This window comes from Heteronotia binoei, unplaced genomic scaffold (genome assembly GCF_032191835.1).
Source record: "Heteronotia binoei isolate CCM8104 ecotype False Entrance Well unplaced genomic scaffold, APGP_CSIRO_Hbin_v1 ptg001402l, whole genome shotgun sequence".
Taxonomy (NCBI): Eukaryota; Metazoa; Chordata; class Lepidosauria; order Squamata; family Gekkonidae; genus Heteronotia; species Heteronotia binoei.
In genome coordinates this window covers 88,114-113,643 of record NW_026800263.1, presented here as the reverse complement: position 1 = coordinate 113,643, position 25,530 = coordinate 88,114, and the positions used below count along the sequence as shown (strand labels likewise).

General features: G+C 46.6%; 1 protein-coding gene across 1 annotated transcript in view; it reads left to right on the top strand.

Moving 5' to 3' along the window:
• Positions 1-11,546: 11,546 nt before the first annotated feature.
• Positions 11,547-25,530, top strand: part of LOC132591064 (protocadherin-19-like) — a 75,625-nt gene continuing 61,641 nt past the window's right edge. Inside the window, exons 1-3 of the mRNA XM_060263950.1 lie at positions 11,547-11,711; positions 15,390-15,440; positions 21,734-21,792. Of these exons, the coding sequence (XP_060119933.1) occupies positions 11,547-11,711; positions 15,390-15,440; positions 21,734-21,792 (275 nt within the window). The remainder of the gene's footprint in view (positions 11,712-15,389; positions 15,441-21,733; positions 21,793-25,530) is intronic.

The following is a 25,530-nucleotide window of genomic DNA, read 5'->3' as shown; positions in this document are numbered from 1 at the left end:
CAGCTTTTACCAAATGAGTTAGTTCTGAGCCAGAATGCACTCCCCTGTGAGTTCAAGAACATGCCCGAGATGGAATTTTATCACGATGAGCCTAACCACATGAACATGTCTGGAGAAACTGCAGGACAACCAAGAGAGTGGTTTCTTCACTTCCACAAAGGGTGAACTGGGGTTCACTTGCTGGAGTCTCTTTGATCCTTGAAGAACTGAAAATGAAAGGGACTCATCTCTTGAGCGATGTTGAAAGCTGGAGATGAATCAGCGGCTCACTAATCCTCTCCTTCATCTCTCCGCCGGTTAGGAGCTTGGCCTTTGTGTGTCGTTCCCCTCTCTCCTGCTTTATGATAAAACTGTAGAGGTTGTGATTCTTTAGCACCTCACACATTAGAAAAACAGCTCCAAAGAGGGTGGGGTGTTCCATTCAAGGGAGGAAAAGTGGAATGATTGTACAAGTTTGCATGAAGATAAATGGGAGGATGAAGCAGAATATATATCAAGAGACCTTACCCCAAGTAAGGATTGTTGATCTAGGTAGCCCTTCACCGTCCAAGATGCCTCTGGGATTAACTTTAAGGGAGTTGTCCAGAATCTCCTTGTTAGAAGGTTGCCTGCTGATAGAGAAGGCTTAATGCTGATCCACCCTGACTTGAATGGCCCAGGTGAGCCCAGTCTTATTGCATATTGGAAACTAAGCAGAATCGGCCCTGGTCAGTATTTGGATGGGAGACCACCAAAGAAGTCTAGGGTTGCTACGCAGAGGCAGACAAGGGCAAGCCATCCCTGATAGTCTCTCGCCTTGAAAACCCTTTGGGGGTCGCCATCTTTCAGCTGCGACTTGATGGCTCTTTCCACCATCACTAGCGTTGATCCACCCATTCAGACCATATGCTTTTTTCAGCGGAGGTTCTGGGAACTGAACCTGGGATTGTACACGCAAAGCAGATGCTCTGCTGCCTCCAGTTTGCTCAGGGCAACACTGACGTAGATCAAGCAATCGTGCCTTTTGCAGTTTGGGAAACCACCTTCCCTTTTGACACAGAATTCCTGCCTTTCTATGAAGAGCCAGTTTGGTGCAGTGGTTAAGTGTTCGGACTCTTATCTGGAAGAACCGGGTTTGATTCCCCATCCTCCACTTGCACCTGCTGGAATGGCCTTGGGTCAGCCATAGCTATCGCAGGAGTTGTCCTTGCTGGGAAAGCCCTCTCAGCCCCACCTATCTCACAGGGTGTCTCTTGTGGGGGAAGAAGATATAGGAGATCGTAAGCCACTCTGAGTCTCTGATTCAGAGAGAAGGGTGGGGTATAAATCTGTAGTCTTCTTCTTCTCTTCTGGAATGTGTGCCATCCTAAATTTGTCACACAAAGGAGAAGACAGAACACCCACTGATCGAAATGTGATGCAGCTCTCTGCCAGCAAATGACGAGTAACTTGCCTTTTCTAGCTTATATGAACCCTTTCACTGGTCAGGATCTGGGACCACAGCTGGCCTGAATTGCATTCTGAAATTACCATGTTTTCCAAATAAGGCCAGCTGTTTTGATTTAGTGCATGTACTTCACATTACATGTAATCATAGCAATTAAGGACCGGCATGATTATCCCAATAGTTTGGAATAAAAATGTACACAAGGCTCTGCTGTTTCGTGATTGATTGCCCCACAGAGAACCTGGCGGACGGACTAAGGAAGGAGAGAACAGCGTGATTGAAGGGATATTACAAGCTTGGCTTTCCCCACTGGGAAGGCCCTGTGTGCTTTTACGAACGAGTTGACATTTTTTGTGGCAGTCTTTGAGAATGCCTGCAGGCCTGACGTAAGCTCTGAACACCTGTTCTCATGATGAATACATGCACCTCGATACTGGAACGCCAAGATAAAAGCAGGGGACTGCTGTTATTCTTTCCTCCCCCCCGGGAGGATCTACTCTAATACAAATGGGATGGATCTGGGATTTTGGCTCTGGGTAAAGGTCTCTGTTTGTTTGTTTGGTAATAAAGAAGGAAGCAGAAATGTTATTCATCAAGCATGCAGACAAAAGGTTGTGGCAAAGGAAGGTAATACGGAATATGTAATTTTGTTCTGATACACTCTGTTTACAACTGTTCATAGACAGGCAGGAATTCTGTGCCCAAAAGGGAAGGTGGTTTCCCAAACTGTAGAAGGCATCTGTGTTGCCCTAAGCAAGCATGTAAAATGTGAATTGGGGAGTTCTTAGGTGTGCGCACACAGATATTTAAAGATGCACTCTGGGCAGGGCCTTTTTTGGAGCAGGAACTCCTTTGCATATTAGGCTACATCCCACTTATGTAGCCAATCCCCCAGGAGCTTTCAGGGCTCTTAGTACATGCCTACTGTAAGCTCTTGGAGGATTGGCTACATCAGAAAAAGGGCTTTTTTGTAGAAAAAGCCCAGCAGGAACTCATGTGCATATTAGGCCACACCCCCTGACATCACCATTGTTTTGCACAGGGCTTTTCTGTAGGAAAAAAGCCCAGCAGGAACTCATTTGCATATTAGGACACACACCCCGGTGCCAAGCCAGCCGGAACTGCTTTCCTATGTGTTCCCACTCAAAAAAAGCCCTGGTGTGGTCTAATATGCAAAGGAATTCCTGCTACAAAAAAAGCCCTGGTGGTGTGTAACATTAGTGGGCTGTATATGGGACAATTACATTAGGCACATAAAATGTAATGCTGTCTTAAAACAAAGGATAGCAGTAATAAGAATTTGCATGTACTTAATGTTTTCAAGCTGGGTTCAGGTAGCCACCCTGTAAAAAGTCTGCCGTGAAAACGTCGTGATGCGACGTCACCCCAGAGTCGGAAATGACTGGTGCTTGCACAGGGGACTACCTTTTTTACTTTAATGCTTTCAAGTGGGGTGGGACGGTGGCTCAGTGGTCGAGCATCTGCTTGGTAAGCAGAAGGTCCCAGGTTCAATCCTCGACATCTCCCAACTAAAAGGGTCCAGGCAAGTAGGCATGAAAAACCTCAGCTTGAGACCCTGGAGAGCCGCTGCCAGTCTGAGTAGACAATACTGACTTTGCTGGACTGAGGGTCTAATTCAGTATAAGGCAGCTTCATATGTTCAAGTCCTCGGAGTGCTTCATTTCCATGCTCCTGCTGTAAATCCTAGCAGCAGCCTTGAAAGCTAGGTCAGTGCTATAGTCAGTCCCGTATTGAAGATGTTGCTGAGAGAGAATGGGTTGCCTAGCTGGACGCCTAGTGAGGTTTAGACTGGGGACATCTTTGGGCTGCAGCTCTGAACAGGCTGATCATGCTTAGGTGGCCTCCCAACCAGTCTACAGATGTAAACGTTTGCCTCATGCAGCTGCCTTGTCTCCCTCAATACTGCTTGAAGCTGATCACCCCATCTGAAAAAGGTCCAGGAGTGCTCAGAAGGGGTGCAGAAAAGAGCAATCAAAATGATCAAGAAAGTGAAGTATATGTGTATTTCAGCTTAGAAAAAAGGTGGCTAGAGGGGGAAATATGACTGAGGTTTATAAAATTATGCATGGCACTGAAAAAGTGGGTCTAGAGAGAACTTTCCCCACTCTTCTCTAGTAAAACTAGAACTTAGGGTCACTCAATGATGTTGATTGGCAGTCGGTTCAAGTTAGACAAGGATACATAATAATAATAATAATAATACTTTTTATTTATATCCTGCCCTCCCCGCTGAAGCAGGCTCAGGGCGGCTCACAACATATTAATTCAATATAATACAATAAAATCATATAATTCAATAAATGCTACATTATAAAACCATCGTTTAAATCAACATTCCACTTAAAATTAACATTTATGGTGCTAAATTCCAGGTTTTTAATAAATTGATGGCAGAATACAACAGCAGCGAATCTATCATTAACTCAGCATTCAGCGAAGGCCATCTTAAAAAGAGTAGTCTTGCAGGCCCTGCGGAATTGCTCAAGACTCTGCAGTGCCCGCACTTCATCCGGAAGTTGATTCCACAGGTGTGGAGCTGCGATAGAGAAGGCCCGTTCCCTTGTGTTCTTCAATTTGGCCTCCCTCAGCCCAGGGATGTTCAGCTGGTTCTTTCCCACTGACCTTAGTGCTCTCTGGGGTTCGTGTGGGGAGAGACGGTCCCTCAGGCAGGCAGGCCCTTGACCCTATAGGGCTTTAAAGGTAATAACCAGCACTTTGTACCAAACCTGGTATGCAACTGGCAGCCAGTGCAGCCCGTGCAGCCCCGGCTGTATGTGCTCCCACTTCGGGAGCCCTAACAATAGCCTAGCTGCTGCGTTCTGCACCAGCTGCAGTTTCCGGGTTTGGCACAAAGGCAGCCTCATGTAGAGGGAATTACAGTAATCCAGTCTTGAGGTGACCATTGTATGGATCACTGTTGCTAGGTCCTGGTGCTCAAGGAAGGGGGCCAACTGCCTCGCCTGTCTAAGATGAAAAAACGCGGACTTGGCAGTGGCTGCTATCTGGGCCTCCATTGACAATGAAGGCTCCAGTAGGACCCCCAAGCTCTTGACCCGGTGTGCCGCTTTCAGTGACACACCGTCAAAAACTGGGAGAGGAATTTCTCCTCCCAGAGCGCCACGACCCAAGCAAAGGACCTCCGTCTTCGTTGGATTCAGCTTCAACCCACTCAGCCTGAGCTAACCTGCCATGGCTTGCAGCACCAGGTCCAGGTTTTTTGGGACGCAGTCAGGCTGGCTGTCCATTAGTAGATAGAGCTGGGTGTCATCCGCATATTGATGACACCCCAGCCCATACCTCCGGGCAATCTGGGCAAGGGGGCGCATGTAGATGTTAAATAACATCAGACAGAGAACTGCTCCCTGCGGCACCCCACAATCTAGCGAGTGCCTCTGGGACAGCTCTCCCTCAATTGCCACCCTTTGTCCCCATCCATCAAGGAAGGAGGAAAGCCACTGTAAGGCCAACCCCCTGATCCCTGCGTCAGCGAGCCGACGGGTCAATAACCGATGGTCGACCGTGTCGAACGCGGCTGACAGGTCTATCAACATCAGCACTGCCATGCTGCCTCAATCCAGATGCCGCTGGAGATCATCCACCAAGGCGACCAGCACTGTCTCTGTCCCATGGCCTGGGCAGAAGCCGGACTGGCAAGGAACTAAGATGGAAGCGTCATCCAGAAAACCCTGCAACTGTAGCGCTACTGCCCTCTCGATAATTTTACCTAAAAATGGTAAATTTGAGACCGGTCGGTAATTTGCCAATTCGGCCGGGTCTGCTGTACTCTTTTTCAAGAGAGGGCAGACCATAGCCTCTTTTAGAGGTGTTGGAAATCGCTTCTCTGAGAGGGATCTATTTACAATGTCCCGTAAAAGACATGTAAGCTCCCTCTGGCAAGATTTAATCAGCCAAGAGGGGCATGGGTCCAGATCACAAGTTGTTGGACGTACAGTAGAGAGAATTCCGTCAACTTCCCCCAGGCTAGTGGGTCAAAGTGATCCAGAGCTGAACCAGAAGACAGGCACAGAGCCTCAAGATCTTGTACTGTATCCAATGTGGCGAGAAAGTCCTGGCGGAGCGACGTGATTTTATCTGCAAAATTTTTTGCAAAAGCCTCACAGCCTATCTCTAATTCTCTCACATTTGGTCTGCCTTGAGGCAGTATTGTAAGGTTCCTAATTATACTAAATAATTGTGCTGGGTGCGAATTTGCAGACGCAGACCTAGCCTCAAAGTAGTCCTTCTTTGCAGCTTTGACTGCCATCTCATAAGACCACATAGACGTTCTGTAGGATGTTCTCGTCGCTTCGTCACGAGTATGCCGCCACTGCCTCTCTAGTCATCTGAGCCCTTGTTTCAGCTGCTGTAGCTCCACGGTGTGCCATGGAGCCAGCCTAACACGAGGGCGCAGAGGACGTTGGGGTGCGATCTCGTTGATGGCCCTGGATAGCCGGCCATGCCAAGCCTCAACCAGGTCATCAAAGGAATCACCAGGGGGCCAGGGATCCTGCAGGACCATTTGGAACCGCTCAGGGTCCCTCAGACTCCATGGGCGAGCCAAAATAGGCTGTCCGCCCATACAGGGTTGGGGCGGCACCTTCACATGGGCCTTGAGGGCAAGGTAATCTGACCATGGCACCGCTTCTGCGGCAATATCATCCACCAAAATCCCAGACGCAAAGATCAAATCTAATATGTGACCAGCCTGGTGTGTGGGAGTTGTAACAAATTGGGAGAGTCCCAGTGTCGCCATGGAAGACACTAGGCCCATCTCCAGATTGGAGGCCATGTCATTGGCATGGACATTGAAATCACCCAGGACCATCAGCCCTGGGTATTCCAACGCCCAGCCTGCCATGGCCTCCAGCAAAGGACTACTTTGCGGCTAGGTCTGCGTTAGGCAGACAGTACACCAGCCAGATCGCCAACCCCTCCCCAACATCCCACGCCAGTCCGGCACATTCAATACCATTGATTGTTGGGGCCCGGAGAGCCCGGAAGGAGTAATCTTTCCATATGAATAGTGCCACCCCTCCCCCCCCGCCCGCTAGTCCGTGATTGGTGAAAGACCGAGTAACCCGGGGGAGTCAACTGGGAGAGAGCCACCGTCTCCCCATCTTGCACCCAGGTCTCAGTCACGCAAGCCGGGTCCATATCCTGCTTGAGCAGGAACTCCCTAAAGATCGAGGTCTTATTATTTATGGACCTGGCATTACATAACACCAATGACTGAGGCGGGCTATTTTTCTTAGTCCCACTACCTTTCACCATCGGGATGGGACGCAGACTGGAAGGAGGCCGAGCACTGTTTTATCTCCGTCTCCTTCCCTTATAATTCTGTCTGCTCCCACCGTCATACCTTCCCCTCCCCAGGAGCACTGGAATCCCCAGGTCGGGCAGCCACACCTGCGTCCGGTGTGGCCGTCGCTAATACCAAGACCTCACCCCCCACCTATATTATCTTAAAACGTAACCCCCCCCACTCCCCACTTCAAAAACCCCAATTGTCTGGCACACTCCTAATTTAATCAATAGTTAATTTAATTAAAAAGACCTACCCTAAAACTCCCCTCTAATTGATTAGCCAAATAATAGTTAATTTCATCAATAACATACTAATAAATACCCCCCCCCAATTTCAATCCCCAACAATTAATATGCTAAATATATATATATATATATATATATATATATATATATATATATATATATATATATATATATATATATAATAGATCTGCAGTGCTAAGCAATTAAATAGTATCTAATTAAATAACTAATAACAATTCTAATCCATTTAGTGGGCAGCAATATAAAACAACTATCTCAGTGGAGAGTGGAGTGGAAGTCAAAGTTACCAGGAGGGAGGTAGATATTAAGTGGTCTTCTGAAAGTGCCAGTGCTCATATGCACATGATGATCACACAAGGCATGATGATCATACAATTTGTGGAACTCACAGCAACAAGATGTGCAGATGGCCACCTGAGTGGATATCTTCCATGGGGAACTAGATGATCTGGAAGAGCCCCGTTGTGCAGAGTGGTAAAGCTGCAGGACTGCAGTCTGAACTCTGCTCACAACCCGAGTTCGATCCCGGTGAAAGCTGGTTTTAGGTAGCCAGCTCAGATTTGCTCAGCCTTCCATCCTTTTGAGGTCGGTAAAATGAGTACCCAGCTTGCTGGGGGGGAAAGTGTAGATGACTGGGGAAGGCAATGGCAAACCACCCCATAAAAAGTCTGTCGTGAAAACGTTGTGAAAGCAACGTCACCCCAGAGTCGGAAACGACTGGTGCTTGCACAGGGGACTACCTTTACCTTTTTAGATGATCTGGATGGTCCAGGCTAGCCCAGTCTTATTAGATCTGGGATGCTAAGCAGGGTCAGCCCTGGTTTTTTTTTGGGATGGGAGACCTTCAACAAATACAGGCTGGTGACACAGAGGCAGGCAATGGCAAACCACCTCTCTTACCTTGAAGACCCCATGAGGTCATCCACATGTCACCTGTGACTTGATGGCACTTCTTACCACCAGATGAATTCATGGAGGAGAGGTCTATCAGTGGTTATTGGGAATGATGGTTAAACAAAACCTCCATGTTTAGTAGAGTTGCCAGATGTGGTTTTCTTGGAGTTTTGGGGCGAGTGTCAGAGCGTTGCCCCAGTGTGATGTGTGTGCTTCCTGGTTGCACTGGAAGTGACATCATCACACTGTGCCTAAGATAACTACCCCCCCTCCCCCAGTTTGCTTCCATCTGTTGACCAGATGAGCGTCAGCAGGCACCGGCAATAATTACTGAGAGTTTGCTCGCCATTAGTGGGCACGTTGTAAGTCTAACATTTTGATAGTGAGTTGCTATCCGTGAGTGCCAGTTGAGGAAAACAGGGGAGAATGGCCATTGCTTGTGGGCTTCTTGGATTCATGTGGTTGGACACATGACAGGGTGTGGGAAAAGGGTGCTACATCTTTATGTTTTTGCGTTCTTATTTTATTAATTCAGAATCCCTCATTTTGCTGTGACTGTTTTGTTGCAAAAAAAGAGAAAAAGATGAGAGAACCCGTAATGCGACACAAAAAAATAATTATGAACTCTTTTTAGTTAGTCCTCCATAGCTCTCAGGTCTCTTATCACAAAGGTGCTTGCTGGCACCCAATTCTGGAAAACCGTTTCAGTTACTATGGAGGCATTTATCTTTAATGAGCCCCATTGTTCTCCTGGGCAGAAAGCAGCAATGGGTTAAATAAGCAAATAAATAAATAAGTGCAGATTAGTATGTCTAAAATGTCCCCGCTGGATGCATGATTCAGAGGGTTTCTGTTGATATATTTGTGTTTTGTGTTGCTAAGACAACAGCTAAGAGCACTTTGAGAAATTATATATTAGTTAGCTGCATGGGGGCTCGAGGCTTTTTGGTTGATGGAACTGCTGTTAAAATGCTTGTCTGCAGAAATCAAATCCTGAAGGGGTTTTTTGTATGTGTGTGTTTGTTGGGGAGGAGGGAGAGAGGCACAATTTCTGGCGTTCCCTCATAAGATCAGATACACCTTTTTTTTTTTCTTTTTAGAGTTTCAGTTTAAGAGTGGGAGCCAGTCAATCCTTCTCACTTGGATACCCTCATTTCGAGAGGGTGAAAACGCACACGCTGTTTTAGAGCAGTGGGGCCACTCTGGTGTTAACTCTGAAGCTGAAACTGGCTGTACTCTGTGCTGATTCGCTGACTAGCAATGACATCACTGAGAAGGCGCCCCCTTGGCCCTTTTAAGTAAAGCTGCCTTTTTGGGATAGCTCAAATGATGAATGGATAAGGTGGAGGGAAAAGGTAGAGGGGCAGGGAGCTTCTGACTTCTCGACTGTGTGCTTCTAGCATTTCCAGTGTAAACCTTGGAGGAAACTGTGTTTGCCTCATGGCTCAGGGACAAAGTGTGATCTCTCTTTTTATCTCATATGTCTTCACCCATAGTTTAATATGAGCAGGAGACATGAGCAAAAGTGGAAATGGGCCTACACTGACTTGCAGTTTCAGGGGGGGTTATTCCTCTGTGTAACAAAGCTGCAAAGAACTGGGAGAGGGAGGTATTTTGCACTTGGGTCCTTCTGACTCTGATTGGTCACTAAAACGTCAAGTGTCCTGGCTTCTGACCGGAATGCTTTTACAGTTTGTATGCTCCTGGATTTAGTAGCTTTGCAGTGCATGCCCAAACAAAGTTACATTGAAAGGTGCAATCCTTCACTGAAGGGCATACCCCTTTTAAAGGGTATAACTCTGTTTAGGACTCCATATTGACTTTCAATTGTTAATAGTTAAAATGTAGTTTTTAAATTAAAACTAAAAAGTCTCTAGCACAGTGGCTCCCAACCTTTTTGGTACCAGGGACCGGTTTTATGGAAGACAATTTTTCCACGGACCAGTGAGGAGAGGGTTGGCGCTGTTTTTTTTGCCACCTCAGGCTGATTGGTGGGTGGTCTATAAATGAGGGTAGGCTAAGGTCACAGCAACGCCGCCCCTTCCACTGGCCTGGGACCTGGGAGGATGAAAGTGGTGGTGTGGCCTCGCTTCAAGGCTGCCTCCCCTGCAAGGCTGTGCTGTCTCTTTCCTTCACCCCGGGTCCCAGGCTGGTGGAAAGGGTGGCAGGGCTGCTGTACTTCACTCCGAGGATGCCTCCCTGCCTCAGAGTGAGTCTGCGCTGCTTTTTTCATCTGCCCAGGTACTGGGCAGGTGGGGGCAGTGGGGAGCCTCTGCCTTACTCCGCGGCCCGGTTGCTAGCAGGCTGCAGACTGGGTACCGGTCCATGGCCCGTTGGTTGGGGGACCCCTGCTGCAGCAGAAAGGCCTGTTTTTTACTAACAGAATCCAAACAGTGAACTTTTGGTTCTGAAATTTCGCCAATTTCAATTTTGCATGCACACCGGAGTTCCCCCCATCCTTGCTTGATTCTTTGTGTCAGTGACAAGTCACCCTGTTACTCTAGGGAATTCTGCTATCCGTCTTCCTCTGCAGATCAGAGATAAAAGAAAACATTGCTGTTTACAGGAGGAAACATAAGAGGATAACAGTTTTGACTAAACAGAATACAGTCTCCTTGTGTGAAAAGATGTGTAGAAGAAGAAGAAGATAGAAGATATTGGATTTATATCCCGCTCTCCACTCCGAAGAGTCAGAGCGGCTCACAATCTCCTTTACCTTCCTCCCCCACAACAGTCACCCTGTGAGGTGGGGTGGGGCTGGAGAGGGCTCTCACAGCAGTTGCCCTTTCAAGGAGAACCTCTGCCAGAGCTATGGCTGACCCAAGGCCATGCCAGCAGGTGCAAGTGGAGGAGTGGGGAATCAAACCCGGTTCTCCCAGATAAGAGTCCGCAAACTTAACCACTACACCAAACCGGCTCTATAGGGGTACACCCTTCATATTTCAAGTTACTCAAGATAATTGCATGTAAAAATTATGGGATGTCTTAATAACAGATAAGCTCCCTCACCAGGTTTGGCTTAAATATAGTAGTTATGAAAAAAAAAATACAGTGTCATGCAGGAATGATGGCCTCTTACTGAGTATGTGGAATCTACAGAACCGTTAAATATAAAGCTACACATTTATAAAAGATTATACGCATACATATTGATATTAGCTTTCTTTTTCCTTTGATAAGCATTTACGGACTTGATAGGTAATGACTGTAAGTATGGCGTGAGTGACGGGAAAGATTATTGGATTTTTCAAAATGTAGGTTATAGCTGTAAAGTTAAGTTATTGGGGCTGTTTTGTAATTTTATGATAAATGAAAAAGAGTCAAAACCACTTTCCTTAAAGCAGTAAAAATCCCGGGAGTTTCTGGGTGTCTGCAAAAGTATTTGACCTTTGTCTTCTGTCTTGAGAATACAACAGTCCTACAGGGCTCTTTCTGTGTCCCCCCACCCCAAATGTGTGTCCTTTATTTATAGCCTTGGCTGGGCATTTCACATTTTCTCCTGTCTAGCAGGAAGACTCCCATCTGCTCATCCCTTTAACTTCAGGCACACACAGAGAGCATCTTTGGACTTCTTCCCTGTCCCTTCCACCCCCAGCGGGATAGGCAGGCCTGTGTGTGCACAGATGTACGACACATGCGTGTAGAGTTGGCACTGGAAGCAGCTTTGCGCAGGTGGGAACAAAATGACTTGGGCATTAGCAGCTGGCACGAGGAGGTGGGGACGAGGCCAGTGTCGCCCGAGCCAGCTCTCCATCTGACAGCACAAGATCGTCCGATAGGTTCCCATAAGAGAAAGACAGTAGGCGAAAGCCCTCGCCTGCAATTGCTTCCCGTCCTCTATGGTTCATCTCCTCTCACAGCTTGTTTATGGGCTACGTCTGCCCTTTAAAAGGGGGAGAAAAAAGAAACTTGCCATCTGCTTTTTAGATCCCTCTTAGGGTGGAAGAAAATGCAATGGAAGGTCCTTTCGAACTGTTGTCCCGTGGAGAGGAATTCAGGCAGGCAGCCGGAAGGGATAATATCCTAAGCAGAAAGTTGTGTCTGACTCTGCCAGAAAGCAGCTTTTGTTTGTATTTAGATTTGTTTATGTAGAATATAGTAGAGACAATTCACGTGAACTCCGAGTATGTGGGGAGCTACTTTGGGGAGCCTGGACTGCAGTCAGCACATGCCAGGTGAGTTGTCTGAGAACCACGAACCCAGATTACAATGGGCAACTGTACATTCTGGCCTCTAGCTGTGGATGGATCGGAAGCATTGAAACCGAGAGCCAGCTGGCAAACATAGGTACAGCCTGGAATTGACTACCAGCAGGGCTTTTTTTGAACAGGAACACACAGGAATGCAGTTCCGGCTGGCTTGGCATCAGGAAAGGAAAGGAACGGTCCCCTGTGCAAGCACCAGTCATTTCCGACTCTGGGGTGAAGTGGCAATGATAACGTTTTCACGGCAGACTTTTTACGGGGTGGTTTGCCATTGCCTTCCCCAGTTATCTATGCTTCCCCCCCAGCAAGCTGGGTACTCATTTTACCGACCTCGGAAGGCTGGAAGGCTGAGTCAACCTCAAGCTGGCTACCTGAAAACTCAGCTTCCACTGGGAATCGAACTCAGGTCATGAGCAGAGTTTAGGACTGTAGTACTGCAGCTTTAACACTCTGTGTCACAGGGCATCAGGAGCATAGTCTAATATGCAAATAAGTTCCTGCTGGGCGTTTTCTATCATAAAGCCCTGTGTGAAACCATGGTGCCACCCGGGGGCATGGCCTAATATGCAAATGAGTTTCTGCTGGGCTTTTTCTACAAAAGAAGCCCTGACTACTGGGTGGATAGACTTTAGCAAACACATCATGTCTTAAAGTCAGCAATGCAACCCACAAGAACCAGGAGTCTTGAGAGTGGACAAAAAAAGATTTTGCCGAGTGGTGTTGAAGCTGGAGCTATATGGACAAATGGTGAGAAAGGTTGTGTTGAACCCAGCATGGTTTGGGAAGGACCAATTAGCATTACAGCCAGTGTGGCGTACTGATTAAAGACTGGCAGACTCTAATCTGGAGGGCTGGGTTTGATTCCTGGCTCTTCCATATGAAGCCTGCTTGGGTGACCTTGGGCCAGTCACTCTTCTCTCAGAGCTCTCTCAGCCCCACCTACCTCACAAGGTGACTGTTGTGGGGAGAGAAAGAGAAGGTGATTGTAATGTAAGCCACTTTGAGACTCCTTAGAGTAGAGAAGAACAGAATATAGAAACCAACTCTTCTTCTACACTGTGGAGTGGGGTAAGCATTAGAAGTCACTGAGTAGAACCCTTTGCCAGGATAAGTCCTGAGGATGGATGATCCATCAAGAGGTGATGAGGTACACAGCTTGAAGCTGGCTAGTTCGAATATTGTACATCTCAACTCTGGAAGGTATGAGGCATTGTGCATGATCTGTACACGTAGCAGAGGTCACCCAATTGCTCTGTTTTTGCACAACTGGCTCCCCAAGCTTGTGTTCTGCTGCTTCTCAGGGTCCATTCCCAGGGCCAAGTGGTGCTAGAATTTGAGGAGTGCGACTTCAGGTGTGCAATTGGACTAAAAAGCAGCCATGGAAATGTTCTGGATTGGGATTAAGTCTTGAGGGAATTTTTTTTTTTTTAAAAAATATGTCTCCCCACAATATTTTCCTGATCTGAAATGTCCCTTTTGTGGCTTCTTTAAGCCCTGATAGGTGGAAAAAGACAGATACTTGTTTTGTATCCATCTTTTCTGCTACTTGGGGTTAAAGCAATGAAGCATCTACATTTTTCATTGGGGAGATGGTGTATGTGGAAGAGTTAGCTCTCTTTCTTGAGGGTCATGACCCTGATCTGAGATGTCTCTCCTTGAAGCTCCTTTTTAAATTAACTGACTGAAATTGCATTTATGGCACGCCTTTGTGTCAAGTTTGGTTTGGCAGAGTGGGAAACGTGTGTCTGGACTGCACCAATTTGGACTGCTCCTGTGGCAGGTGTGTGTGTGTGATATACTGGAATGCTCCAAAGTACAGAGGACAAGCAGCGGAAGAAGGGAGGGTCAAGCATGCCCTTTTCTCTCACAGCTTGGTGTAGTAATGAAGTGTGTGGACTCTTATCTGGGAGAAACGAGTTTGATTCCCCATTCCTCCACATACACCTGTTGATGTGACCTTGGGTCAGCCACAAGTTCTCTCAGGGATGTTCTGCTCAAGGGCAGTTCTGGGAGAGCTCTTTCAGCCCCACCTACCTCACAGGGTATCTGTTGTGGGGAGGGGAAGGGAAAGGAGATTTGTAAGCCGCTTTGAGACTCCTTTGGCTAGTGAAGGGTAGGGTATAAATCCAATCTCCTCCTCTTCTTCTCCTTCTCCTCCTCCTCCCCTGCAAATCCCTACCCTGACCACTCTTCCAGTTGACAGCAAGCTCAGGTCTAGCATTGTTCCACCTTCTCACCTTCACACGGATCCGGCCGAAGCAAACCCATTCTCCCAGTAAGCTTGGTGACTCTCCCGATAACCTGGTGTCAGAAAGAGGAGGCCGTGTAATTTTACAAAATAAGCGTGTGTGTTTTTCCTGCTGAGACCCTGGGCATTTGATATTCAAAGTCATCTCGCAGGAATGGGGAGGAAAGAACTGCACGGCCTGATTGACTCCCTCCCCCCCACCAATGCTCAGTCTCCAGCTTGAGCGTGCAGCAGTAATTACAAACTGAAAGCAATAACCAAACCATGCCGTCGATGATACCGACTCCCTTCAGCTTCTTCTGGGTAACGTGTCTCTCCTTGGGAGGTGCCTGTTTTTCTTAAATTAGATATTGTGTTTTGGATTTTTGGAAAAGGTCACACTTAGCCAGCGTGGCTCTCGCTCTATTATCTCGGTACCGAAGCGTAGCCTCCACCCGCACACCCTCCCCTGCTCCAATCTGCACGTCCTGCCACTGTGATTATGCTAGCAGGAGATGCAGCCCTCGTGCCTTATTTATTGCACCATTAAAGATGCATATGTTTATTTTTTGCTTTGTTCATAATGGCCACAGGGAGGGACGGAAAAGTAGCTCTTCCAGGGAGGAGAGATCTAAGGACGGGAGGGAGGGAGCTGGCCTTACTTCTGCACCCTGAAAAGCAGTGGTAAACCTGGGACATGGCAAAGGCTTGAGGCATCATATGAGTATCTTCTCTTTTTGCCATCATCCTACCAAGAATATGTAGTTCTCCTGTCTTTTAGTGTGAGTTTTCCTCAGGGTTTTTTTTTGTAGCAGGAGCTCCTTTGCATATTAGGCCACACCCCCTGATGTAGCCAATCCTCCTGGAGCTTACAGTAGGCCCTGTACTAAGAGCCCTATAAGCTCTTGTGGGATTGGGTATATCAGGGGTGTGTGGCCTAATATGCAAAGGAGTTCCTGCTACAAAAAAAGCCCTGGTTTTCCTTCAGATTTTCTCTTGGCTTCTCCTCTAGTGTTCTCCCTTCTTTGCTCTTTTTTTCTCATAGGCTCTGCCTCCTACTATCTCTGCCTGCACCCCACCGCTTCACAAGCTTTGTGTAAGATTTTTCTTCAATCACAATTGACCTCTCCCTTATGGAAGCTGAAGCACCTGCCACTGCCCTATTTGTAATACCTTCACTTTGAGCGGTTAAAATGTTTGTGAACTTTCCATGGCATCACAACCATGTGAATGGGTGCCTCATAGGGTGATAGGCTACAACTAGTTTTCAGTCTGTTGTATAAGTATTATGAAGGAACACACTTTAGGCTCAGCCTCGAACTGAGTGGGGTTGGGAGGATAATTTTTTTGTGAATGGGGGAGAAAAGAGATCTTTATTACTAAGAGAACCACAGATTTTGATACAGAACAGCTGTCAAATCTTCTTAGCCAACACACATTGTTCCTCACTGGATATTCCTTAGTGCTTTGTCCAGCTCTGTTTTGAACAAGCCAAGCAATGCAGAATGCCTGTTGCTTTCCCCCTGGGAACCATTTTCGCAGCCTAATAGACTGTGTCACAAAAGCTGTTCTGTTCCCTTTTGTTCTGGTTTTCGTACCTGTTCTTATGAAAAGGAGAAACAAAGGGGTTTTGAAGGAGGAAAAATGCACTATGTTAAACAGTGGCACAACTGGAATAACCACACTTAAGGGCCTGTGCATTGTGCTAATGAATCATACATTACTAAGCCAGAGCAGAAGGGAAGCAGCTACAAAAACAGGAAGTGGGGTCATGCTTTCATCATCTCGCACAGGAGACTGGTCAGGAGATTGTGTTTGGGTTCTGAGGCTCTGACAGAGAGTGTCTTGAGGGGAGGGATTGCAGATTTTGGACCCTACCAGCCCCAGGAAACTGGAGGGGTGGATTTCCCTCTTGGTTCTCCCCAGGGTTTTTTTGGGGGTAGAAAAAGCCCAGCAGGAACTCATTTGCCTATTAGGCCACACCCCCTGATGCCAAGCCAGCCAGAACTGTGTTCCGGTGCATTCCTGCTCAAAAAAGCCCTGGTTCTTCCCATCCCAAGCGAGTTATTGTGCTGTTTTTTAATTTCCATTTATATATTTTTGCCTATCGTTTTGGTTCTCTGCTTTCCACTTTTGTATCTGAAAATATATTTTGCATATTGTATGATTTTTTTTAAATCTGGCCTGCTAAACGGGGTTGGCCCTGGTTAGTATTTGGATAGGAGACCACTGAGGAAGCCCCGGGTTGCTATGCAGAGGCAGGCAATGGCTGGCTACCTCTATTTGTCTCCTGCCTTGAAAGCCCTACACGGAACTTTCTACCGCCAGTATGTATTTAACAGATATAAAGCTGACATTCATGCACAATTTCGTCATGTGTACCTCTAATGGGAAAAACTGACTGAGGAGCTAGAAAATGGCACTGAAAGCAAGGTTTGCAGTTTCAGAGAGCACAAAGGAAGAGCAAAATCCAAGTCGAATCCAAATTGAAACTGCAAGAATGAAAAATCTATAGTGATCCCAACTGCCATTTAGCACAGTTTGGTCTGGAATAAGCGTACAAACATAGCTGAGGCAGGGACAACAAGGGCCTTTGCTTTGGCCTGCCAGGTTCAACTGAGTCAAGACATTGTAGCGATTCAAGTGTCTGAGTACGATCTGGTGGTACCCAGGTTCAAATCTCTGCTCTGCCTTGGAAGTTTGCTGGTGAGCTTTGGCCAGCCACTCTCTTACCTACCTCACAGTATCGCTGGTACAAGGACCACATGGAGAGGAGAATGTTGTTGTAAGCCAGTTTGGGTCCCTGCTGGGGAGAAAACTGGGGTACAAATATGGAAATAAATAAGCTCCTGCTTGGTCCCTCCCACCTGCAACCTAAACTGGACATACCATTGGGGCTGTCACTCCCTTGGAACTTTCACCATCAGTACTAGCAGGGCTTTTTTGTAGCAGGAATTCTTTTGCATATTAGGCTATCCCTCGATGTAGCCAATCCTCCAAGAGCTTACAGGGCTCTTAGTACAAGGCCTACTGTAAGCTCTTGGAGGGCTGGCTACATCAGGGGTGTGTGGCCTAATATATAAAGGAGTTCCTGCTACAAAAAAAAGCCCTGAGTACTAGCCTTGGGAGATTGCCTGTTGGAAGGCAGAATGGTAGAAAGGGTGTGTGTGTGTTTAATTCGTTCCTGTTCTGCTGCTTTTCCATTCAGAATGCCGCCCCCTCTTTTCTCCCGAGAATGGAAAAGCAGCTGGAAGGGTAGGATTTCTAGTAAATGAAGATGCTCCTGGCATCTTCTGTGTGAAAAAATGGACGGGAGTGCTTTGTCCTTTTGGAACCACATAGGAAAGCAAGGATTGAGACATGCGGCATCTCCATAGCACCACACCTGAGAAAGGTTCATAGGTTTGACACAGCCTCTGTCCATCCGAAAGAGATGGCAAAGCCTTTACATGTTCCACTGCTGCTAGAAAAACCTTCATAGTTCGGTCTGCCCCCTTCCACCCGCCCCGCAGCCTGTAAATTCCACGCATTGTTTTTCTCAGTTCACTTCAGTGCTAAAAAAGGAAGCTCAGTCTGTCGTCATGTGCCGCGCACCCCCGTTTAATACAATAAAAGGATTTCAGACGCATCACTGAGGTCCTATTTTAACTTTTTTTCCCCCAGCTGGGGATTTTACCTTGATTACCATTTACATATCTATGTGGTAAATATTTTAGCACGCTAATTATACACTAATAACGAAACACCTTTTGAACTTTCAGTCAAATTGACACACACCAACAGGGTCTGCTGGGGAATTAAAAAGCAATTAGTTTTTGTAACAGAGTGTGGTCACATTGTTTCTTCTCCGAATGGCGCCATGGTCGCCAAGCCAGCCAGCCTGCCAGCCATTTTCTGCCAAATGTTTATGGAATGATCAACGGGGCTTGGAGATTTCGAATGCTTTTTTTTTAATCTAAAAAAAACGGATTTAGAGGTAGGCTTTGGGGCAACTTGGTATTGGTTTTCTGTCTGATAGGGGACTGTAATTCCATCATCAAGCAAAGGCTTGTCAACAGAAAGGCCTCTGGTTTGCCCCTTGGGATCTTCAGGTAGTGGCTCTCAGCAAAACAGGCTCTGCATGAGGGATCTCAGGGAGGGACTGCCAGTCAAACATCACACTGCTGTGCTTGAGGGGGCCAGCCTATGTGATGCTGTGTCTGCCAGCTCCTCTTTCCCATCTGTGGTGTCCAGGTGTTTTTGCTCCTTGGCATAGCTGGTGATGAGCAGTGTGCTATTTGGATTCCGAGTCTGCGAGTCTTTTCTTTTTCAAAATCATGTTTCTAATCTTTTTGACCAAAGCTTGCCAATCTGTGGAGGGTTGCTTGGTGAAATGCTGGTACTAGGAAGGGGCCTGGACAAGACTTGCAGTGTTGAGGGTTTGTTGGTTTGCTTCTTTAATTTTGTGACATTTTAATCCCACATTTTCCATGAGGAGTTCAGGGTGTGGTACACATGGTTTCTGGCCTGCTACTTCCAATTTTGTCTTCACAACCTGTCTGTGATGAGAATAGTCAGCCAGTGGGCCAAGATCATCCTGAGAATGTTGTGGCTAACAAGAATTTAAATCATGCTCTTTCTCGGTTAAACATAGTCCACTTCACACACACTGTGGTTCAGTGGTAGACCATATGCTTTGCTTGCAGAAGATCTCAGATTAAAAAATATGAACATATGAAGCTGCCTTATACTGAATCAAACCCTCAATCCATCAAAGTCAGTATTGTCTACTCAGACTGGCAGCAGCTCTCCAGGGTCTTGAGCTGAGGTTTTTCACGCCTACTTGCCTGGACCCTTTTTAGTTGGAGATGCCGGGGATTGAACCTGGGACCTTCTGCTTACCAAGCAGATGCTGTACCACTTAGCCACCATCCCTCCCCTTAAGATTCAATCCTTAAGATTTCCAGTTAGGATTAGGTAGTAGGTGATGTTGAAGAGCTCTGCCTGAGACCCTGGAGAGCTGCTCCCATTCAGGTTAGCCAGTACTGACCATGGTTTGACTCAGAATAAGGCACCTTCTTGTGTTTGTGTGAGTGCTCTACATAGCTTCCCTGTGACTAGCTAGCACGTATCTATTTTGCCTTTCCCTCCCTCTCATTCCAGCTCAGGAGAACTATTCTGGGGACACCCATCATCACTGCAGCCCCTTTTGTTTCAGTCATGAAGCACGCAACTTGAACAGAAGGGTCATAGCAGATCTTTCTCAAGACTTGTCCCCTTCATTTCAGCACCAGGGACAGCTGCCAGCGAAGTCACGCCTCTACAGAGGTTTCTTTTGCCCAGAGGGCTGTAGGGGCTCACCTCCATGAATATCTGACTACCACTGCCCAGCCCCTCTGCTAAATCTTAGAAGAGCCTGGCTTTAGCAGAGGTATTGTGGCAGGACTTCTTACTGGGCTTCAAGGGTGTGCATTCGGCAACATCAATTCTCCCACACTATATGGTTCTTTAAGTTGTTAGGGACAAGCTCCTATTGCAGTTGAACAGAATCTGGTTGGGAACAGATATCAAAAAAGTGTTATCTCAGGTGTGCATTTTCCAAGCCCAGTTTCTTCACTTTAGCTTTCAGGCTGAAGGGACCAAGCAGCAAGCTACTTGTTTCTCTTGAATGTAACTCCCAGCCATGACTAGCTATGAGATGTTATGCCTACATAGGACACCCTTGGCTTTTTTTGTAGGAGGAACTCCTTTGCATATTAAGCCCCCCCCCCTGATTTAGCCAATCCTCCAAGAATTTACAGAGCTCAGTTGTAAGCTTCAGGAGAATTGGCTACATCAGAGGTGTGTGGCCTAATATGCAAAGGAGTTCCTCCTACAAAAAAAGCCCTGGGAACACCAGGTACTGTACAGTGGTCAGAATGTCAGGCTAGGGCTTGGAAGAACCAGATGTGAATCCACACTCTCCTATGAAATCTTGCTAGGTGACCTTGGACCTACCATGTCCTCTCACACTAATATACTTTGCAGGGGGGATGTTGTCAGAATGTGGTGGATGAGGGGACAACCATGTGTTAAGCTGCTTTGGTTCCCCATCCGGGAGAAGAGAGGGATACATATATTTTTAAATGAAATGAAATAAATGATAGCCATGGCCTTTGCTAGTTATGGGAGGAGGGTTTGGGGTTTTTTGTGGGGAGGGGAACCATTTTGATTATTTCCATCTGGTTGTATCAAAACACCAGCCAAGTGCTTTCACACACTAGCTTCCCATTCAAAGGGACAATAATGCTACCCACTTGCATGCTGGGTTGCAGAATAACTGAAACCAAATGGCAGGCCCCAGCCCCTGGGAAATTACAGTCTAATGGAGACCAGTGTGTGTGTTGGGGATACAATAAGCAGTGGGAGATACTAGGATAAGAAGAGATGAATACCAGGCAATGCATTTAAACATATTTAGGCTTTGTTTCAGCTTAAGAGGAGGACCAAAGGCTATTGCCAGAGGCAGGATAGCAGAGCTAAGTTTTGATCTGGGCCCTGTGTGTGGAGTCTGTTTAATGCAATTTGGGGAATGTTTCTGATGCAGCATTCTGGTAATCATGATTAGAATCTGTGGACCATGTTTCTTTAATATAAAGGAAGTACCTTGTGGGGTTGAAGGGAAGTACTTCTTTTAGTCTGGTTTCACACTGGGTGATTACAGATAGCTATTAACTAAAGGGTAGCTAAACCCTGGTGTGCATGCGAACTGATCTTGTTAAGGCCTGGGGTATGGTGGCTTTTCTTAGGGCGAGTCACATGTCCCCTCCAGCATAGTAAGGGCTAGCAAAGGTGGACTGATCATTTAAGTTTCAGGGGACCTTCCTGTTTGGCCAGTATTCTGGAGGGCCACTGGCACCTAGGAGCAAGCCCTAGTAGCTTTGCCAGCACCACGATGGGTTCCTCGATAAAGCCCTGGCCGGTGTTGCCAACGATTGGCTCATCCATTACTTCTTGGGTGCAGGAGGATTCAACAGGAGACCTAAAGCCCTTTGCTGGTGTCACTGGTCAGGTCTGATCCTGCAACACTGGTTTGCAGCACAGCCACGCAGTGTCGTTCACTCGCAGGCCATTGAATGTCCCAGTCCACTCCTGAGGTCATATGCTGAGGTCATAAGGTAAGACAATTGGAGATGGCTGACCCTGCATAGAGAACACTGTGGGCCTTAGCTTTCAGAGAGCTGGAAATGAATCTGTAGCACCATTCTGTCTGCACTAAGCTACTGGCACTTATAGGCCACAGTTGTCACACGAGCCTCAGTTCTGAGCTGGCCATTGATCTACGGTGCCTTTGCTCCAGAGCACAAGACTGTTCAACACAGCAGATGAATAATGTGTGTAACCATCTCTATTTTCTCCCTTTCTTTTCAGACTGAAAACTATTCCTTTGATTCCAACTATGTGAACAGCAGAGCCCATTTAATAAAAAGGTATGTAGGGGTGTTTGGGGTTTTTTGTGTGTGGAAGCAATCGATTTTGAACCAAATCTCCATTGTCTAAAGCTCCTTTCTCCCCATCTTTCTATTGTATCCTCAGTCCCTTTGATTTTCTTTTTTTTAAAAAAACACAGAACGTGCATCCTATTAAAATCGTACTGTTTGGGGCTTTTAGGGGATTTTGTGCGCGCGCGTGTCTCATTCATATAGGGGGGTGGTGGCGAGTCTGGCAGAGCCCTGTTACCCTGACAACTTAAACATTCATAGAGTTTATGCTGTTTGAATGTGAAAAATAAAATGATAGATGGAGATGGAGAGAGCTCCCTGCCATGTGAGGAGAGAAAAGGAACTTGTATGGGAGTAGGTAATTGGGCTTCATGCGTTCTCACTTTTTTTTTTCTCGAGTCTGAATGGCAAGGAAAAAAAATAACATTTGTATTGCAATTCATTCCCATCCACCGTCCGCTCCTCCTGCGTTATTAAAATAAATCTGTCTGTGGCCTGGTTTCATCCAAGCATAAACTCTGGGATGAATCTCTGGTCTCCGGAGAATTTTTGTTTATAATAATTACTAACATTTCAGAAGCACTTTAGAGCAGACAAAAATGATTTCTAATTTCCTGCTTACAAGAAGCCGATGGCTGTGGCCGCAGAAATGAGAACTATTTGCTTTTGCTCCGGAGTTGGGTTCACCTGTCCACAGCCAGTGTGCATAAAAGGGAACCAGAACATTAGCTTTTCGATCCCTGTGCATTTTTGCCTTACATGGGCACAGTTCCTACTCAGGTACAAACTATACACATCCTGTTTCTTTGGTCAGAAATGCTCCTTTTTTAACTTTCCCGGGCAGCGAGGGCAGGGCTCATGTATGCAGAGTTTATATGCACAAAGGTGGTGTGCCCATGCGATGCAAATGCATGCAGGAAGTGGGGTGGGGGGGGGCAGCAAGCTTGGTCATGAACAGGAGAAAGATCCAGCTTATTATCACCAGCTTTGTACGTGGCCCATTGAATTCCCTTCTATTTGCATTATTAAAGAATCAATCAGTGTGGCACTTGTAAGCATATAGCATGAGCAGTTTCTGTTCAGAAAAGAAGGGAAGGTACTTGAATGCATTGTTCATGATATTTAACCACAAATCATGTAATTGTTGGTGGAGGAAAATACTGCCTGTGTCATATTGTTCCTTGAAATCTAGTGTGGAGTTTGTCCTTTCAGGGAAGAAATCTATTCATCTTTTCTGTTTTTTACATATCATTGAACTGATCTGTGTGATCTGTTCCAATGGAAAGGTTCAGTACAATCCTGAGCAGAGTTACACCTTTCTAAGCCCATTGACTTTGAATGGATTCAGAAAGGTGTAAGTCTGTTTAGAATTGCACTGGCAGCTTCTGGTTTAGAGGGGAAGGAGAATTATTTCATGGGAATCTGGCCATAAAAAAAGTGACTCTATGGGAATCTTGGGGGGGGGCAAGTGGAGGGGCATCTGCCCTTGTGATACAGTAGGCCTCTCATATAAATGAACTCTCGTTGCTGGAAAAGCAAGTGTGTTAAAAGTGCAAAATATGTGGATGTTCAATTTATGGAACATGGCATATTGGCAGTCTTCTCTTCCACTCCTGAAATTAGGCAACAGCAAAAATTAAGTTGCACTGAATCAGAAGTCTTCAGGACCATGGACAGAGTACAGAAGCCCAGAAGGGTACCACAAGCTGTTACGCTTGCATTGATCAAGGAGCTTTAAAATAGTGTATCACAAGGGCAGGTGGCTCAAATTCTGTACTCTCAGGAACAGTCTGCTTATAATCAAAACATTATGATAGTGGCCCTGAGTTGAGCACACTAGTGATGCTTGTAAGAGTCTTGGCATTCATAATGCCACCACCATGTATGGGAGGACAGAGAAGGTAAAAGAAGGTCACAGGGGTTTCTGAAGATGAGTCATTAGTATCTGAGGGTATGAATGATGGGTATGATGGAATTATTGGAACCCTCTGAGAGCTCCTCCTCTTCCATGGTGTCCTGAGACCCAGTCTGGGTCTTGGGATATGGCACCAGAAGTGTCCTAGACCCACAGCTATCCCATAATCCCCTCCCAGTGAAGTGATTGACATCCATGCATGAAAGGTGGTACAGGGCAGTCTGTAAACAAATATAGCATGTAAACAATGTCTAAGCCCAGGGATCGTTTTGTAGAAAAACAGGTGGCGGAGCTTATTATCATAACTCATTGGCATATGCCACCCCCACCAGCAAAAAGCAACCTGATGCAAGAAAGGAGAGCCCCAGGTGAGTGAGGCCTGCTTGGGCTGGCTAGAGATCCAGCCAGCCCAAGCAGGTCTCGTTCACCTAGGGCTCTTCTGGGCCGCCCCCCCAGCCAAAAGGTTAGCAAGCCACCTGCTACCCAAAATCACATAAGAAGTGGAGAAAGGATGGTGTGGGCTTCTCCAGGGGTTAATGAGGGCTGCTGGGGACATGGTAAAGCTCCTGGTGGCTGGCTAGCTGCTTGCTCTTCTAATCCAGGGATTGTTATGCAGCTGTACCTACTATTCCATGGACAAGATATGTGGGGAGGAAGAGGGGAAACCCTCAGAAAGGTTCAGGAGCTGCGCTCCTGTGAGCTCCTGCTGAATCTGAGGCCTATCTAAGCCCATCCCAAAGAATAACAACAGCTCTCCTTGAAAGCTCCAAGATTAATGGTGGTGCTCATGGCTTCTTGCAGAAGGTCTAAAATCCAGTCTGAGGCTGCCATAGTTAAAGGATCTTGGGTGGCAAAGCTAGAAAAGATCTCTGTCAGAGAACCTGGAGAGCTGCAGTCAAAGTGGACCATTACGGGGTAGAGGGACAAATGGTTTGATGGGAAAGCTTCACGTGTTCAGAATGTGCCAAGAGCATCCTTGAGCTGTCGAGGGATAAACCTAAGGGGGGGGGGGAAGGGAAGAACTGCAACAAAAAGGGCACAGCTGCAGACTTACCCTAATGAATGTTGTGAACATGATGTAGTCATCAGAGAATTAAAATGTCAGCCATTAATTCTCCGGTGTGTTTTTAATCCAGCAAAACGTCGCTTTTGGGGAAGCGTGATTGCTGCTTTAAGTTTGTGGTGTGAATCTTAAAACCTTGCTTTTTAATTAATTCGTTTGGTCTTTCTGAATCAATTTTTCCCCTGCTCTCTGCTGTGCAGGCATGCTGGTTAAGTCTTGGTTTTAAAGGGCTTCTGCAGGGATGTCTTTATTGAAAAGGCCAGGCAGGAAGATGTACCAATTGGAGTGCATTTGCTGCGGCCCTCTCCAAGCTCTTCTTCCTCCCCATTCACTCTTTCCCGCCCCCCCACCTCCTGGTTCTGCAGAAGATGCCATGGTAGGTGGTCCAGTTTGTTTCCATGGAGACCTGGAAAGGGCTTTGCATATGGGTGGACATACACAATTCTCTGAACCTTTGAAGCATGAGCCATTCCCATGGCCTGATTGGTTTCAACACAAAATCGGCTGATTTTGTGGTTTTAGGCCAGATCTCCAGACGGAATGCTTTCACTCAATCATTTGCACCAGATTATGTCTGGTGTAAACAGGTATCAGTTTCAGGTTTTGAGGAAATGAGAACACCTGACTTTTCTTAAGGTCTTGATCCAGTGAGGTGCTCTATAGAAGGGACAGAACATACACATTGGTGCTTTTGGGGCTACTTTATTCTCAGGAGTTGCTGATCTGCAAACTGACTTTTCACCTTGCA